At 36.0% G+C, this 18,107-nt stretch overlaps 2 protein-coding genes across 2 annotated transcripts in view; one reads left to right on the forward strand and one right to left on the reverse strand.

The window, feature by feature from the left end:
* The window catches only part of LOC134845487 (uncharacterized), a 288,095-nt gene that overhangs the window by 268,183 nt on the left and 1,805 nt on the right, over window positions 1–18,107 (forward strand). Inside the window, exons 3-4 of the mRNA XM_063862384.1 lie at window positions 14,095–14,589; window positions 14,784–15,215. Coding sequence (XP_063718454.1) covers window positions 14,095–14,589; window positions 14,784–15,215 — 927 coding nt within the window. The remainder of the gene's footprint in view (window positions 1–14,094; window positions 14,590–14,783; window positions 15,216–18,107) is intronic.
* The window catches only part of LOC134845485 (acylamino-acid-releasing enzyme-like), a 284,730-nt gene that overhangs the window by 88,670 nt on the left and 177,953 nt on the right, over window positions 1–18,107 (reverse strand). The gene's annotated exons all lie outside the window — the stretch shown is intronic.

Below are 18,107 nucleotides of genomic sequence, written 5' to 3' on the forward strand. Positions count from 1 at the left end.
TTTAGAAGGGAATATTAGGCTTACACCCTTGTCGTGCCTTATTATTGGCTCTTTCTTTTTTCCCTCTCACAATTTTAGCGTTAATGCCAAGTTGTAAGCAATATCGTTTCGATCAACGAATCGGAACGAAGTTAGTTAGCCTGAAAATTCTCATTTTGACATCGGTTTTCCTTTATCACTGATTTTCACACATAAAAACTGTGAAATTTCTAATTACGCTTGCGATTAGCAAGCGTTTATCAAATCTGAATAGTGACTTTAGGAGTACTGACCGTTGTGAATATTCTTTTATAGGTTTTGGTGATTTTTTTTTCAGGAAAAATCTTAAAATGCACTAATAACTACAGATGTGCATTCATACATATGTGCACTTAGGCATATATGCACTTTTTGGGTTCAATTGAAGTTCATCTGCTGAAAGTTACGTAAATAGCACTCTCCAAATATGAACTTGGAAAAGGCGCTAAAACATGAGCGTTTTCTAGTTTCGAAAGTGGAATTTAATTTTTAGATTTCCAGCGGAGTAAAAACTTTGCCTATTGATCCACTTTTCTCAAGTTGGGTTATTATTATTTAAAAAACGCCAATCGTAAATTGTTCTAGAATTTCAACGTGATTAAAGGGCATCTATTTTTTTCTGTGAAATTCGAACACTGAGATTTTTTATCAAAGTCAGCGTTTTTTGTTTACTTGCGTTCATTACTCTTCAACTGTCAGTTGGCTATGTTTTTCGGGTTAACAACTAGTTTAGCAAAATCAGTTGACTCCCTTGACAAGGTCTTCAGTCATGACAATTACAATTCAGTCATGACAATGAAATGTCACGACAATTCAAATTTAACTACTGGCTGGGTACTAGTTACTACAGCGTACGCCAAGAGAAAAGACATTCAATGATCAAAAGTTTTGGCTTAACAAATTCATCATCAGTATCTTAATTCATATCCAATGTAAAACCCGTAAAATCCTAAAAATGTACACAAACTATAATAAATTAGCAGAAGTTTACAGATAAAGCACCGTAAACATGAAGAAACAAGGATTTCATGCCACACAGCGATGGGACAATGAACAGTGCTAAATTTTGATGGTGAGTTCGCGTGACCTGCACTCTTCCTTTCGATTAATATAGGGTTTCAAGCGGTTGATATGTAAGGCTTTGAGAGTTAGCAGTTTTATTTGGTTCATGCAAACTTGAAGTTTTTTAATTATCAAGTTTTTTTTGGCTCAACTGGTGTCTGCTCAAAGGTTGTCGGCCTTGTTTTTACTTCGCAAATTATGTTCAGTTGCTAATTTGAATGTGAAATGTCTTGCTCTTTTGCCTGGTATTTTTGCCTAGAAATCTTGTTTGAAAAACAGCAGGTATTATGGCAGTGTATGGGTTTTTATTTAGACGCTTTGGAAATTTTAAATAATTTTAACAAAAGTTTTTTGCCTTCCTCAAAAACCCTTCTACCAATTTCAAAAAAGGGGTATCCATAGAAAGACTGTCTACATTCTTGTGTGCCTGCATACTCCCCTGGTTTATTTTTTCCGTTTGTCTACAGCCTTCGAAAAGGTCTTTCGGGAGAAAAACTAGCCTACAAAATCTGAGATTTTGGTTTCAACGATAGCTAGGAATAGGACCTCGGAATAGTCAATTCGGCCCTCGAAATTTGGCCTTCGGAATAGTCAAATTTTTGATCATTTTTGAATCTTTTGTTAATTTCTCTCTAGAGCTAATCTTCCAAACCTGAGGCTGTGGGTTCAATGGCGATAACGAGTTGTCGGAAGCTTCCCTGCATTAGCGGCCAATCACGATGCCTAAAAAGTTATCGACTTCGGAAAATCCAATTTTTTGAGCGTTTTTCTAATTTTTATGAGTTTAACCAAAAAATACTCTCTCATATCTGAGATTTTGGGTTTAAGCCGAAAAACAATATGTGATAAACTCCTTTGCAGACAAAAATACGTACAATGTTTTTTGACACAAAAAGTTATGGGTTCGAAAAAGTCAAATTTTTGATTTTTTGACCGTTTCTTGAAAGTTTTTGGCTTTTCTCGAGAACTACCCTGCCAAACCTGGGTTTTTGGGTTCAATCGAAATAACAGATTGGTTGAAACTTTTATGTATAAGTGGTTACTCCCAATTTTTTTTTAAAACAAAAAGATACGATTCTCGGAAAAGTCATCTTTCTGATTTGTTGACCGTTTTTTGTACTTTTTTGGTTAAACGATTCAGAAGAATTTGGTATCATGGGTTTAATCGAAACAACAGGAACCTTCAAACAAGTGAAAGTTTTGAAAATTAGACTGTTTTTTTGGAAGTTTTTTTTCTACTACTCGGAAATTACTGTGCCAATTCTCAGGTTTTGGGAATATTCATTTGAGCAACCTGATTTTGAGAATATTTTCTACTTTACCGGCCACGACCTGCTTTTAACAGAAAAAAGTTACCGATTTTGGAAAGTCAAGTTTTTGAATTTTGACCGTTTTTTAGAAATTTGATTTTTTTTGAAAACTACCCTATAAAATCTGAGATAAAAAAATTCAACCGAAAGAAACGGTTGCGCAAATTTTTCGTGCAAAAGCCGTTACTCCTTATTCTTTTTGTGAAAGAAAGGCTAGGTTTTCGGGAAAATTCCGATGTCTCGTAAACTTTGACTCTTCGTTATTATTTTAGTAGAGAAACATTTAAGGTTTTGGGGCACAATTTTGAAAACACGCATTTCCTCCCGAATCAGTATAACGATTTCAAAATATAAAATATCTGATTAGTTTTATTACATAGTAGCAGGAGATTGGATTAGTCTTCGTTTAAAGTTCCGCCTCAGTTTGTCAGTGGACAGTAGAAGTGAGACTATGGACTGAAGTAACCGATTTGGAAGCCGTTAAACAAGAGATGGCAGCAGCTTAAACTCTTCCTTAAGTTGATCCGACAAGAAGTCCTAACATTCGAGAATCAGTGATGAGCGAAATGGATTTAGCTACAGTGAAAAGCACAACGGGTCTAGAAGAGTTAATAAAGTACCTCGAGTTGCTATATAGAGAAGTCGGATTCGAATAGCAGGTTTCTTAGGTCGATATGATCACCCAAGGGAAACGCATCCCAAATTGCGTTTTTCTCCGTGCTGCACATTTGGATGTGGAATTGGCAATATCCATAGACACAGGTGTAGATCGCCACGCAATGGTGTTTTCTGACATTTTTCAAAAAATTACTGTTCAAAATCGTTTAGTTTCCGAGATATTGCGTTTTTTCATCAAAAAAAGTTTTCAACCCTCTAGTCGGGAAATGTCAAAGAACAATCAGGGTTTGTAAACCAGGCATCTCAAAAATTCAGTCCAATTCCTTTTGGTATCCGAAATTTTCATGAGTTTTTCATGTTGTTCAGAAAGACTTAGAGTTAAAAAGAACTCACAGAACTTGGTATGCTCAACCCTATTATGGGGTGTTCTCAAGGCGTAATAAATGGTTGTAAATCTAGCCTCTAGATAATACTGCTCGAATCCTTGAGGTTTGCGAGATATGGCGTTTCTGATGATTTTTTCCTTCTTTTTTCAAAAAGTTAAGATTACAAAAAACTTGCGAACCTAAAATTCTTGATCCTATGGGGGATGCGCTGTCAATGTACACTTAGGAGTACTGTCATGGTTTAAATCTGGAATAAATTATCGTCCAAAATCAGGTATAAAATGCTAATTTTTCTCTTAGTGTACGATACGAATATTAAAGATATCAATTGGTTTAATGAGATAGCAATAGTAGTCTCAGTGCCAAACGTTTTTTTTACCGATGTCAGCACTTGACATGATTTTTTAAAACTTCACTGGTTTAAGTTAAAACAATTATTTTCCATCCAAAAATGCTTCCAGTTTAACTAAAGATAAGAATAAACTTAAGATTTCCAATTGATGCAAGTTTTTAAGCGTCCATATAGACTCAAACGTGATGTTTTTGACTCATGTAGCCTCTGTAAGAACCAATGTGCGAAAGCAGTGCTGTAAATGTTAGAATTGAAAATAGGTCCCTAAGCAGATCTCTAAGCATGTCTCAAATGTTAACACATAATTGAATACGAGAGTGGAGTTCTGATGTATGGAGGTACGAGTTATAGCTGACTCTTACTTTTGTATGTTGCAAAAAAACAACATGCAACATTTTTGTTTGACTAGCTTTGAAAGTTTTAGGATTGATTTGCAAAACACGAATATTTTGACCATTCATAATTATTTAGTTACCAACTGCTGAAGTTTGTTTACTAGTAAATTTCGGCAGCGAAACTTTTCTTAAATCTTTTTTATACGATGAACCACATACAATAACCAAAACAATTACCAAGAAATTAATAAAATTCCATTTTTGAGGACAACCCAAACGCGTTTCTTGGAGCTATCGTGGCGCACAGCTTTTTAACCTTTTTAAAGTGAACAATACTCCAAATTAGTCTTCGTTTAAAGTTCCGCCTCAGTTTGTCAGTGGACAGTAGAAGTGAGACTATGGACTGAAGTAACCGATTTGGAAGCCGTTAAACAAGAGATGGCAGCAGCTTAAACTCTTCCTTAAGTTAATCCGACAAGAAGTCCTAACATTCGAGAATCAGTGATGAGCGAAATGGATTTAGCTACAGTGAAAAGCACAACGGGTCTAGAAGAGTTAATAAAGTACCTCGAGTTGCTATATAGAGAAGTCGGATTCGAATAGCAGGTTTCTTAGGTCGATATGATCACCCAAGGGAAACGCATCCCAAATTGCGTTTTTCTCCGTGCTGCACATTTGGATGTGGAATTGGCAATATCCATAGACACAGGTGTAGATCGCCACGCAATGGTGTTTTCTGACATTTTTCAAAAAATTACTGTTCAAAATCGTTTAGTTTCCGAGATATTGCGTTTTTTCATCAAAAAAAGTTTTCAACCCTCTAGTCGGGCACTGTCAGAGATTAATCAGGGTTTGTAAACCAGGCATCTCAAAAATTCAGTCTAATTCCTTATCCGAAATTTTCATGAGTTTTTCATGTTGTTCAGAAAGACTTAGAGTTAAAAAGAACTCAGAACTTGGTATGCTCAACCCTATTATGGGGTGTTCTCAAGGCGTATTAAATGGTTGTAAATCTAGCCTCTAGATAATACTGCTCGAATCCTTGAGGTTTGCGAGATTTGGCGTTTCTGATGATTTTTTCCTTCGTTTTTTCAAAAAGTTAAGATTACAAAAAACTTGCGAACCTGAAATTCTTGATCCTATGGGGGATGCGCTGTCAATGTACACTTAGGAGTACTGTCATGGTTTAAATCTGGAATAAATTATTGTCCAAAATCAGGTATAAAATGCTAATTTTTCTCTTACTGTACGATACGAATATCAAAGATATCAATTGGTTTATATGAGATAGCAATAGTAGTCTCAGTGCCAAACTTTTTTTTTAAACGATGTCAGCACTTGACATGATTTTTTAAAACTTCACTGGTTTAAGTTAAAACAATTATTTTTCATCCAAAAATGCTTCCAGTTTAACTAAAGATAAGAATAAACTTAAGATTTCCAATTGATGCAAGTTTTTAAGCGTCCATATAGACTTAAACATGATGTTTTTGACTCATGTAGCCTCTGTAAGAACCAATGTGCGAAAGCAGTGCTGTAAATGTTAGAATTGAAATTAGGTCCCTAAGCAGATCTCTAAGCATGTCTCAAATGTTAACACATAATTGAATACGAGAGTGGAGTTCTGATGTATGGAGCGTTGTTTACTAGTAAATTTCGGCAGCGAAACTTTTCTTAAATCTTTTTTATACGATGAACAACATACAATAACCAAAACAATTACCAAGAAATTAATAAAATACCATTTTTGAGGACAACCCAAACGCGTTTCTTGGAGCTATCGTGGCGCACAGCTTTTTAACCTTTTTAAAGGGAACAATACTCCAAATTAGTCTTCGTTTAAAGTTCCGCCTCAGTTTGTCAGTGGACAGTAGAAGTGAGACTATGGACTGAAGTAACCGATTTGGAAGCCGTTAAACAAGAGATGGCAGCAGCTTAAACTGTTCCTTAAGTTGATCCGACAAGAAGTCCTAACATTCGAGAATCAGTGATGAGCGAAATGGATTTAGCTACAGTGAAAAGCACAACGGGTCTAGAAGAGTTAATAAAGTACCTCGAGTTGCTATATAGAGAAGTCGGATTCGAATAGCAGGTTTCTTAGGTCGATATGATCACCCAAGGGAAACGCATCCCAAATTGCGTTTTTCTCCGTGCTGCACATTTGGATGTGGAATTGGCAATATCCATAGACACAGGTGTAGATCGCCACGCAATGGTGTTTTCTGACATTTTTCAAAAAATTACTGTTCAAAATCGTTTAGTTTCCGAGATATTGCGTTTTTTCATCAAAAAAAGTTTTCAACCCTCTAGTCGGGCACTGTCAGAGATTAATCAAGGTTTGTAAACCAGGCATCTCAAAAATTCAGTCCAATTCCTTTTGGTATCCGAAATTTTCATGAGTTTTTCATGTTGTTCAGAAAGACTTAGAGTTAAAAAGAACTCACAGAACTTGGTATGCTCAACCCTATTATGGGGTGTTCTCAAGGCGTATTAAATGGTTGTAAATCTAGCCTCTAGATAATACTGCTCGAATCCTTGAGGTTTGCGAGATATGGCGTTTCTGATGATTTTTTCCTTCGTTTTTTCAAAAAGTTAAGATTACAAAAAACTTGCGAACCTGAAATTCTTGATCCTATGGGGGATGCGCTGTCAATGTACACTTAGGAGTACTGTCATGGTTTAAATCTGGAATAAATTATTGTCCAAAATCAGGTATAAATTGCTAATTTTTCTCTTAGTGTACGATACGAATATTAAAGATATCAATTGGTTTATATGAGATAGCAATAGTAGTCTCATTGCCAAACTTTTTTTTTAAACGATGTCAGCACTTGACATGATTTTTTAAAACTTCACTGGTTTAAGTTAAAACAATTATTTTTCATCCAAAAATGCTTCCAGTTTAACTAAAGATAAGAATAAACTTAAGATTTCCAATTGATGCAAGTTTTTAAGCGTCCATATAGACTTAAACATGATCTTTTTGACTCATGTAGCCTCTGTAAGAACCAATGTGCGAAAGCAGTGCTGTAAATGTTAGAATTGAAATTAGGTCCCTAAGCAGATCTCTAAGCATGTCTCAAATGTTAACACATAATTGAATACGAGAGTGGAGTTCTGATGTATGGAGCGTTGTTTACTAGTAAATTTCGGCAGCGAAACTTTTCTTAAATCTTTTTTATACGATGAACCACATACAATAACCAAAACAATTACCAAGAAATTAATAAAATTCAATTTTTGAGGACAACCCAAACGCGTTTCTTGGAGCTATCGTGGCGCACAGCTTTTTAACCCTTTTAAAGGGAACAATACTCCAAATTAGTCTTCGTTTAAAGTTCCGCCTCAGTTTGTCAGTGGACAGTAGAAGTGAGACTATGGACTGAAGTAACCGATTTGGAAGCCGTTAAACAAGAGATGGCAGCAGCTTAAACTCTTCCTTAAGTTGATCCGACAAGAAGTCCTAACATTCGAGAATCAGTGATGAGCGAAATGGATTTAGCTACAGTGAAAAGCACAACGGGTCTAGAAGAGTTAATAAAGTACCTCGAGTTGCTATATAGAGAAGTCGGATTCGAATAGCAGGTTTCTTAGGTCGATATGATCACCCAAGGGAAACGCATCCCAAATTGCGTTTTTCTCCGTGCTGCACATTTGGATGTGGAATTGGCAATATCCATAGACACAGGTGTAGATCGCCACGCAATGGTGTTTTCTGACATTTTTCAAAAAATTACTGTTCAAAATCGTTAAGTTTCCGAGATATTGCGTTTTTTCATCAAAAAAAGTTTTCAACCCTCTAGTCGGGAAATGTCAAAGAACAATCAGGGTTTGTAAATCAGGCATCTCAAAAATTCAGTCCAATTCCTTTTGGTATCCGAAATTTTCATGAGTTTTTCATGTTGTTCAGAAAGACTTAGAGTTAAAAAGAACTCACAGAACTTGGTATGCTCAACCCTATTATGGGGTGTTCTCAAGGCGTAATAAATGGTTGTAAATCTAGCCTCTAGATAATACTGCTCGAATCCTTGAGGTTTGCGAGATATGGCGTTTCTGATGATTTTTTCCTTCTTTTTTCAAAAAGTTAAGATTACAAAAAACTTGCGAACCTAAAATTCTTGATCCTATGGGGGATGCGCTGTCAATGTACACTTAGGAGTACTGTCATGGTTTAAATCTGGAATAAATTATCGTCCAAAATCAGGTATAAAATGCTAATTTTTCTCTTAGTGTACGATACGAATATTAAAGATATCAATTGGTTTATATGAGATAGCAATAGTAGTCTCAGTGCCAAACTTTTTTTTTACCGATGTCAGCACTTGACATGATTTTTTTGATTTTTTTAAACTTCACTGGTTTAAGTTAAAACAATTATTTTTCATCCAAAAATGCTTCCAGTTTAACTAAAGATAAGAATAAACTTAAGATTTCCAATTGATGCAAGTTTTTAAGCGTCCATATAGACTCAAACATGATGTTTTTGACTCATGTAGCCTCTGTAAGAACCAATGTGCGAAAGCAGTGCTGTAAATGTTAGAATTGAAATTAGGTCTCTAAGCAGATCTCTAAGCATGTCTCAAATGTTAACACATAATTACGAGTTATAACTGACTCTTACTTTTGTATATGTTGCAAAAAAAAAACAACATGCAACATTTTTGTTTGACTAGCTTTGAAAGTTTTAGGATTGATTTGCAAAACACGAATATTTTGACCGTTCATAATTATTTAGTTACCAACTGCTGAAGTTTGTTTACTAGTAAATTTCGGCAGCGAAACTTTTCTTAAATCTTTTTTATACGATGAACCACATACAATAACCAAAACAACTACCAAGAAATTAATAAAATTCCATTTTTGAGGACAACCCAAACGCGTTTCTTGGAGCTATCGTGGCGCACAGCTTTTTAACCTTTTTAAAGGGAACAATACTCCAAATTAGTCTTCGTTTAAAGTTCCGCCTCAGTTTGTCAGTGGACAGTAGAAGTGAGACTATGGACTGAAGTAACCGATTTGGAAGCCGTTAAACAAGAGATGGCAGCAGCTTAAACTCTTCCTTAAGTTGATCCGACAAGAAGTCCTAACATTCGAGAATCAGTGATGAGCGAAATGGATATAGCTACAGTGAAAAGCACAACGGGTCTAGAAGAGTTAATAAAGTACCTCGAGTTGCTATATAGAGAAGTCGGATTCGAATAGCAGGTTTCTTAGGTCGATATGATCACCCAAGGGAACGCATCCCAAATTGCGTTTTTCTCCGTGCTGCACATTTGGATGTGGAATTGGCAATATCCATAGACACAGGTGTCGATCGCCACGCAATGGTGTTTTCTGACATTTTTCAAAAAATTACTGTTCAAAATCGTTTAGTTTCCGAGATATTGCGTTTTTTTCATCAAAAAAAGTTAGAAGTTTTCAACCCTCTAGTCGGGCACTGTCAGAGAACAATCAGGGTTTGTAAACCAGGCATCTCAAAAATTCAGTCCAATTCCTTTTGGTATCCGAAATTTTCATGAGTTTTTCATGTTGTTCAGAAAGACTTAGAGTTAAAAAGAACTCACAGAACTTGGTATGCTCAACCCTATTATGGGGTGTTCTCAAGGCGTTTTAAATGGTTGTAAATCTAGCCTCTAGATAATACTGCTCGAATCCTTAAGGTTTGCGAGATATGGCGTTTCTGATGATTTTTTCCTTCGTTTTTTCAAAAAGTTAAGATTACAAAAATCTTGCGAACCTGAAATTCTCGATCCTATGGGGGATGCGCTGTCAAGGTACACTTAGGAGTACTGTCATGGTTTAAATCTGGAATAAATTATTGTCCAAAATCAGGTATAAAATGCTAATTTTTCTCTTAGTGTACGATACGAATATTAAAGATATCAATTGGTTTATATGAGATAGCAATAGTAGTCTCAGTGCCATTTGTTAAAAATTTTATCAATATAAACTTTTTTTACCGATGTCAGCACTTGACATAATTTTATAAAACTTCACTGGTTTAAGATAAAACAATTATTTTTCATCCAAAAATGCTTCCAGTTTAACTAAAGATAAGAATAAACTTAAGATTTCCAATTGATGCAAGTTTTTAAGCGTCCATATAGACTCATACATGATGTTTTTGACTCATGTAGCCTCTGTAAGAACCAATATGCGAAAGCAGTGCTGTAAATGTTAGAATTGAAATTAGGTCCCTAAGCAGATCTCTAAGCATGTCTCAAATGTTAACACATAATTGAATACGAGAGTGGAGTTCTGATGTATGGAGGTACGAGTTATAGCTCACTCTTACTTTTGTATTATGTTGCAAAAAAAACAACATGCAACATTTTTGTTTGACGAGCTTTGAAAGTTTTAGGATTGATTTGCAAAACACGAATATTTTGACCGTTCATAATTATTTAGTTACCAACTGCTGAAGTTTGTTTACTAGTAAATTTCGGCAGCGAAACTTCACAGCGAAACTTTTCTAAATCTTTTTTATACGATGAACCACATACAATAACCAAAACCATTTTCCATTTTTGAGGACAACCCAAACGCGTTTCTTGGAGCTATCATGGCGCACAGCTTTTTAACCTTTTTAAAGGGAACAATGTGTTCACTTAAAATGTACTTGCACTTTCGCATTCTGAAATTCAAACTACAGCTCATAAAAGACTTTCATTTTTTTAAATAACGAAGACCGAACCCGACTTATTTTTAAGTTAATCAAAGAGGGTTAAAAAAATTGTATTTTTAAATGGAAATGATTTTAGATAACCTCTGGTACCTCTATCAACTCATCAATGCTTAAAAGATTCGATAATTTTTGATATTATACGCTGATTTTTGAGATGAGGGACTCTACGTGAGTTCAGGTTGGTGATTATAATCTCAAAGAGTATCCATTAAGCGTTGAAATAAAAAAAGGTAACAGTAATGCAATAAACTAAAAATTTTTCTTAATTGAGCTCTCTGGAAGGGATTCTACCCGCAATTTAGTTTTTCTGACATCCATTTTTGATTTTTATATGTCTACCCTGGGCTAAAAGTAATAAAAAAACCTCTAGTTGTTTTTTCAAAAGTTTTGTAAAAGTTTTTGATCACATTGTAATTTTTTAAATTAAAATTTCATCTGCAAAGTGCAGCAAAGCATGTGATCCATATGGTTTCGTTAGCTGTTATCTCTGGTGCATTGTGTATAAATGTTGTTCAAACTTATCTGATGTTAATTTTTAGCAGAGAAATAAAATTACTCTTTTTAGTTCAGTTTAAAAGTTTGCTGTCGGCCTTCTTGGGGTCCTTTTTAAATTTAAAATTTCACATATTTGATCAAATTCAGTAGTTTTGGAGAAATGACCTTTTTGGTCAAAACTAACCTAAAATTTAATTTGTTGACTTGTTGCATTAGTGAAATAGAACCCCCTGATGGATGAGCCCAATTTAATTTTACGTTTCATGAAACATAGCTGTATCGAGAAGCTGTTCTTACGTTTAATGATCTATATGAAGCATCGGAGGTGTGAGTCATGCGTTAGTTAATTTTAAATGCTATGTTTTTGACCGATTTAGTTAGTTGTTCAAAGTCACCGATATTGGCAACAAGTTGGCATTAACTATACAAGGGGGGGGGGGTTACAAAGTTAAGTATAAAGACGAAGTTTGTCGAGGCCTAGTTAGTCTACATGACCGTTTTTGTAGCAAGTGGACAATGGGAACAAAAATACTTATAAATAATTGCAGGTGAGGGTAAAAAGAAAAAAGAGCCTTATTATTTAAGTGGAAAAAAGGTGGTCTTTCACTTTATAGCCCCCAGCCCCCCCCCCGCCATAATGATAAAATCAGTCTTTTATCATTATCAGGGGCTTTAGGTTTTTTAATAGGCAGGGGCATAATGGGAAAGACCCAAAAAGGGGCCCGGGTGGTTCCTGACTGTAAAACCTAGAACGCTGGCTGCCTCGGTACGTGTCGGTTAAGTTGCCTATGTGGCTGATGTAGGTAATGTTGATTTCCACTGTGGCTTTCAGTAGTAATTGTCGCATATTTTAGTGTTATCTTTGACACTTATAGTGGAAATTTGAATGAAGGTTGAAGATTTTAATTTAATTTCTGATGGATTTAATTACATTTCTGATGGATTGAATCCAGTAGGACTCAAGTTTGTTTTCACACTAGCCGTCACCTTTACAGCTTTTTGATAGCATGTACTTAGGCATTCGAATAGTAATAAGTTAACACAGTTGAGGCATTTTAAATTCATCAAATGAACCGAAAAAAGCCATGTCTCAAACAACATAACAATAATAAAACTCGATTTCAGAACTCACTATATGTCGCAATTTTTTGAAATGCATAATTTATACATAATATGGCTTTATGCTTTCCGATTTGTTACATGCAAAGTTAGTGTGGATGCCTTCAGCTTGTTATATTCCAAATTATTACTTGCAAAATTGTGTCTGTTTGAATTTGTGGTTGGGTAAGACAGTGCCGAAGTAAGAGAGTGCCGAAAACAAAAATTTGTTAAAGAGTGCCGAAAATGAAAGAAACTGACTTATTTGTCGTGAACTAATTGAGAAAAGAAAAGAAAGTTTTGTTTGCTCATCGATTTTGGCGCCAAAATTGAGTCTGAACAATTTGAAAAGAGTGCCGAAAATGAAAGAAACTGACTTATTTGTCGTGAACTAATTGAGAAAAGAAAAGAAAGTTTTGTTTGCTCATCGATTTTGGCGCCAAAATTGAGTCTGAACAAGTTTCAAGTGTCATTATTAATTTTCCGGCCAAAAGCTAGCCTCTTAAATTGCGTTTCAATATTTCCCGCCTTTTTCGGCACTCTCTAACTTCGGCACTGTCTAACGCCCCCGAATTTGTTGCCACTTTTTGCCGAATCGCATTGACAATTCATTAGCATTAGCTGCTTTTATTGTGACTAGGGTGAATTCCCATAGGTTCCAATACTCATACGTTCCAAAATAAAAAATCTGTCGCATAAGTTCCAAAATTTATCTTCTTGAATTCTGATTGGTTGAAATTTGAGCCAACGAATTAATGGATTGATTGTTTACTGTTCCACCAGCATAAACTCAAGCTGCAGAATAGTGACCACCGCAGCCGCGCCAACGTGTTGCGAGCTTGCCACCAAAGGGTAGGACTCTATACGAAATTTAGAGCCGGTTATCGGCGCGAAGCGGTGACGCGCGAGTAGCGAGCCCACCGGCAACCTTAAACCGAGACTCGGCTAATTTAGTCTTTTGACCAATTGAAAAGATTTGGAACTTATGCGACTGCTTTTTTATTTTAGAACCTATGGGACTGATTTTTTATTTGGGAACCTATGAATACGCACCGTGACTAGCTGCTTTTTTTGGGAGTAATTTTTGACGCGATTAAGCGTGCGTGGCTGAGTGGTTAGCGCGTGAGACTGTGGGTATTCACAAGTACCAAAGTGATAAATCAGTCCCATTTGTACCAAAATAAAAAATCAATTGCGTTAGTACCAAAAATATTCCATTGGCCAAAGACTACTAAGACGACTATTTTAAGCTCTTGGCTTAAGGTCACCGGTACGCGCGCGTCGCCGCTTCGCGGCGATAACCGGCTCTAATTTTCGTACCGTCTGTTGGCAAGCTCGCAACACGTTGGCGATCACTATTTTGCTGCTTAGGTTTCTTCTGTTGGCTCACAATTCGACCCATCAGAAAATGAATTGAATAATTTTGGTACAAATGGGACCGATTTTGGTACAAATGAGCGTTGGTACAAATGGGACTTCACCCGTGAGACTCGGAATCTCTATATTGCAGTAGGACTAAGACCCAATCCTTTTCCTGGCCGACTTTTTGCTAATTCGAGGCTTTTTCTGTTTTTTCTTATTGCACTTTCTAGAGCTGCTTTTTGTCGTGTTCTCGTTAGTGTTTGCGAAGAGAAGCTTTATCTCTGTGTAAATATTGTTATCCGATTAGTGCTGTTTTTTAAAAAAACGTGTCCTATCCCGTCCTTGCTTATTTTTAATTTTCAGACTTATTTAGGCGCTTTGCGATGGGCTGGGGAAAGATCGTCAGTGGAGACTCAAACAGTCTTTGATAAAATACCGAAAGAGCGAAGAGAGCAAGTGTTCAAAATTGATTTTAGCAAGTTAATCACACGCGAGGATTTGAAGCACCTTTCAGACGTGGAGTCCGACGAAAACGACGAGAGCGAGCTGTCAGAATCTCCTGAAATATTTAATCCAGTTTGGGAATTTTTAACCAAAAAGAAACCAGCCTGCAACACGATAAATTTGGAAAAATTACCGACGAAGAACGATATTTATTCGTCAGATGAAAAAATTGCCATTAATGACGACTTCGAGTCATTTCAGGTCTTATCGACGAAACATTTAGACGAATTGGACAAACTTTCAAAGGGAATGCAATCTTCTGAGAAAAAGAGGCCTTTCACACTTAATTTGACCAAAGCCTCCAACATGATCAACCAGCATCTTAATGGATCAACATCTGCCACATCCAACATTAGTTTCAACAGTATGTAGGTTTATCTAGCTTAGTTTTTTTTCGGAACTTGATGCGGAAGGAAAAGTACAAGTGGTCGTCAATATTATGTTTTCAATGAGGAAGTGCGGTTTAAATTCACTCGTGATAACCTTGAAAGTAGGAAAGTTGCTCGCCTAAGTCTCGCAAATTTGGTAGCTCCAAGTAACTCCGTATCTGCATTTCAGGCAATTGCTTTCCGCATCAGATGTCAAGAGCGCCATCAAATCAAGAAATGGAGCAAGGCTTTATACCCAAAAAACAATCCGAGGAAACGCTTTCTGCAAAGTTCAAAAAAATCGATCTGTGCGAGAAATCAAGCATAGTTAATCCAAGTAACATTTCATCTGAAACGGAAAAACAATCAAAGTCGACAAATATATCTGAGTTATTTCGACAACCATTCAAATTTGAAATTGAGAAAAGCAGCGCGCAGTCAAAATATCTCACTGAAACATCTGTGGCATCCCAAGACAATCCAGTGCAAGAAAGAGTCCCCGAACGAACAACAAGTGAGAATACCAACAAATCAGTCGACCATAAGAGCGAACAATTGATGAAAGCAAAGGAAAGATTGCAGCTGATAACCAAACAGAACGAAACGTTGGTACAACAACTTGGTAAGGAGTTAAATAGTTCTAACTTCTCAATGATGTACGAATCAGAGCCTTCTACTTGTTTCCCAATCATCTTTACAGTAAAATTCTTCATCTGGAGATCAAAAATATTCAAAAGATCTTGTTAAGAGTAATGAACCTTGGAATGTTCTTATATAGGTCTTGGTGTTTTTTTTTTCGTTTTTTAGGAAAAAGTTTTAAAATGCCCTAATAACTACAGATGTGCATTCATACATATTAATGCATTTATGAATGCACTTAGGTATATATGCACTTTTTGAGTTCAATCGAAATTCATCTGCTGAAATTTACGTAAATAACATTCACCAAATATGAAATTTGAAATAGCGTGAGAAAGCTTGAACGATTTCTAGTTTCGAAAGTGGAATTTAGTTTTCAGATTTCCTGCGGAATAAAAATTTTACCTTATGATACAGTTTTTATCAAGTTGGGTTAATGTTATGAGAAAAGTGCCAATCATAAACTTTTCTAGAAGGTCAAAGGCTTATAGGGCATCTATTTTTTTCTTTGAAGTTCGAAAGATTTTTTCAACTAAGTCAGAGTTTTTTTCAGTTTACTTGCGTTCATTACTCTTTTCCAACTGTCCGTTGGCTACGTTAACAGGTTGCATAAAGCAGTAGCGGATATAGGCCGTGCTGATGGGAGGAAATGTACCCTCCTCGGGTATTCGACCCCTTGACCACCCTTTGGTTATATTTTTGGACCTCCATTTTTGACTGACTGACTGACCCTAAAAATTTTCAACGCAATTTTTAGTCGAAATCTTCCAGAAAACGTCGTTTTTGGCGTTTTTTCTTCAAAAAAAGCGCCTGCAGCTCAGAAAATTTGGGCGAAATAGGGTCTCAATGATAATTTGGTAGAGCTCAGAAAATCAATTTGGTCGGCCTAATAAAGTTGACCAATTGTTGGAATTTTTTCTTGAAAGCCCGCTCTCCGAGAAAATCCACCCCCTGGTAAAAAGTGCGGTAAAGAACATAAAAATATCAATAACAAACCAAAAAATAAACGAAACAATTTTTGCAGGCAAACACAAGCCTATTTTTTATCGCGAACTTAAGAAATGAATTGTCTAAAAAACCAGCTTGTACATGCTGAAAGTTACTGAAATAGAACAGTTTTTAAGAGTAGATGAACGTAGGGAAGAGTTCTACTCTTAAAATGAACTCTAACCCCCCCCCCCCCCCCCCCCCTCTCCCCAGGGATTTGACCCCCTGCCCGACCCAAAGGGTCCCACCTTTGGTACTTTTTAAGAAATCCATTTTTGGTTACGGACCCTAAAATTTTTCTAAAGGCGCCTTCGGCAGCAATATATACTAACTTTCAGGGGGAGCGCGCGCCAAAAAGTGCCCAAAAACATCTTTTCCAAAAAGTGCCCAAAAACGGTTTTTTTGACCTGATTTTATAATTTTCCTGCGGCGCAGAAAATTTGGCCAAAACAGCGTCTTTTTAGTGCTTAAGAAAAAAAAGGTCGACATTTTTTGAAGATCTGCCCTCAAGAGAAAATCCTAGATCCGCCCCTGCTATTGATATAGAGTCATGCGAGAGCAAGTATCTTGTAATCAGATACTTTACTTTTTTCCCCATCAACCAGTTTTCTTACAAATCTGAGTTGGTTTTTTTGCTTGCTTTATTATTGAACTTTAGCAACTTCCAGGCTCGTTCCTAGTTGTCCAAGAGGTAAGCTGGTCGCCTTTGCACCCTAAGGCGCAACGGTCTGGGGTTCTAATCCCGGACTGTCCTTGTTTTTTTCAGTATGTATGAAATTGAAATTTTTCGATAAAAATTGTTATGTCGGACTTCGTTTGTCTCGTCCAAGTTTGTCGGCTTAACTGTCATATTTCTATTTTTTTTGCTGTAAGCAATTCTCATTTTAGTTGAAAGTGTTGTTAATTTTAGTTTCAGGGGTTGATTTGAAACTTTTTTTTATAAAATCAATTTTTTATTCGGCTCAACTGATGTCTGCTAATTGTCGGCGTTGTTTCTGCTTCGTAAGTGTTGTTCCGTTGCTAATTTGATATTCAAATTTTTAGTTTTGCTCGAAAGTTGAAGCTTTTTCTAAAAAAAGAACACGATAATTTTTTCTGTTTCGTTGCGTTCTTTGACTCTTTTCCAACTTTCTGTTGACTGTTTCAATTAATTTTGTGTGTGCGATTTTTTTGCCCTTGATTGACCAGATTAATAAATCAAATGATTGTCATGAGTACTCTCATATAGGCCTTAATTTTATTCACGATCAACTTTGTCTTTTCGCTTGACTTTAAAGTGATTTAATTTTACCTCATTTCCTTGTTAAAAGGAAGGTGAACTCCGCTATCGAACAGTGAAAGTGTAAAGGTCGTGAAAAACGTAATCTACTTTTAATTTCGAAAATGGATTTAAGTTATCAGATTTCCACAGCAGAATGAAAAATATTACTCATTAATCCAGTTTTCTCACCCTGTGTTAATTTTTATCAAAAGAGCACTTTTTCATAAATTGTTCGCGAAATTCAAATTGTTAGGGGCATATATTTTTTCTTTCAAATTCCGAAGTTGAAATTATAAAAAATTAACTCAGTTGTTTTTTGTTTCCTTGCATTCATTGCTCTGTTCCAACTGTCAGTTGGCAATGTTTCGAATGTCATCCAATTTCAGAATCCAGCTAATTTTAATGCCAGTTACAGAGTGGATTAACTGTTAAAGAAGCCTAAAGATTTATCGCGTGACTTGGTAACCAGTTCTTGTTAACATTCATGCCTTATGCGGTTTAGCCGTTATTCGCCAACCATATGAAAGAAGCCCCCCTTTGAAAAGAGAAATGATATCAGGATGAAGAAGTAGAGATTTTACTATTTTAGTTAGCAGCAAACATTAATGCGTAAATTGAACAAGGTCT

This window comes from Symsagittifera roscoffensis, chromosome 5 (genome assembly GCF_963678635.1).
Source record: "Symsagittifera roscoffensis chromosome 5, txSymRosc1.1, whole genome shotgun sequence".
Classification (NCBI taxonomy): Eukaryota; Metazoa; Xenacoelomorpha; order Acoela; family Convolutidae; genus Symsagittifera; species Symsagittifera roscoffensis.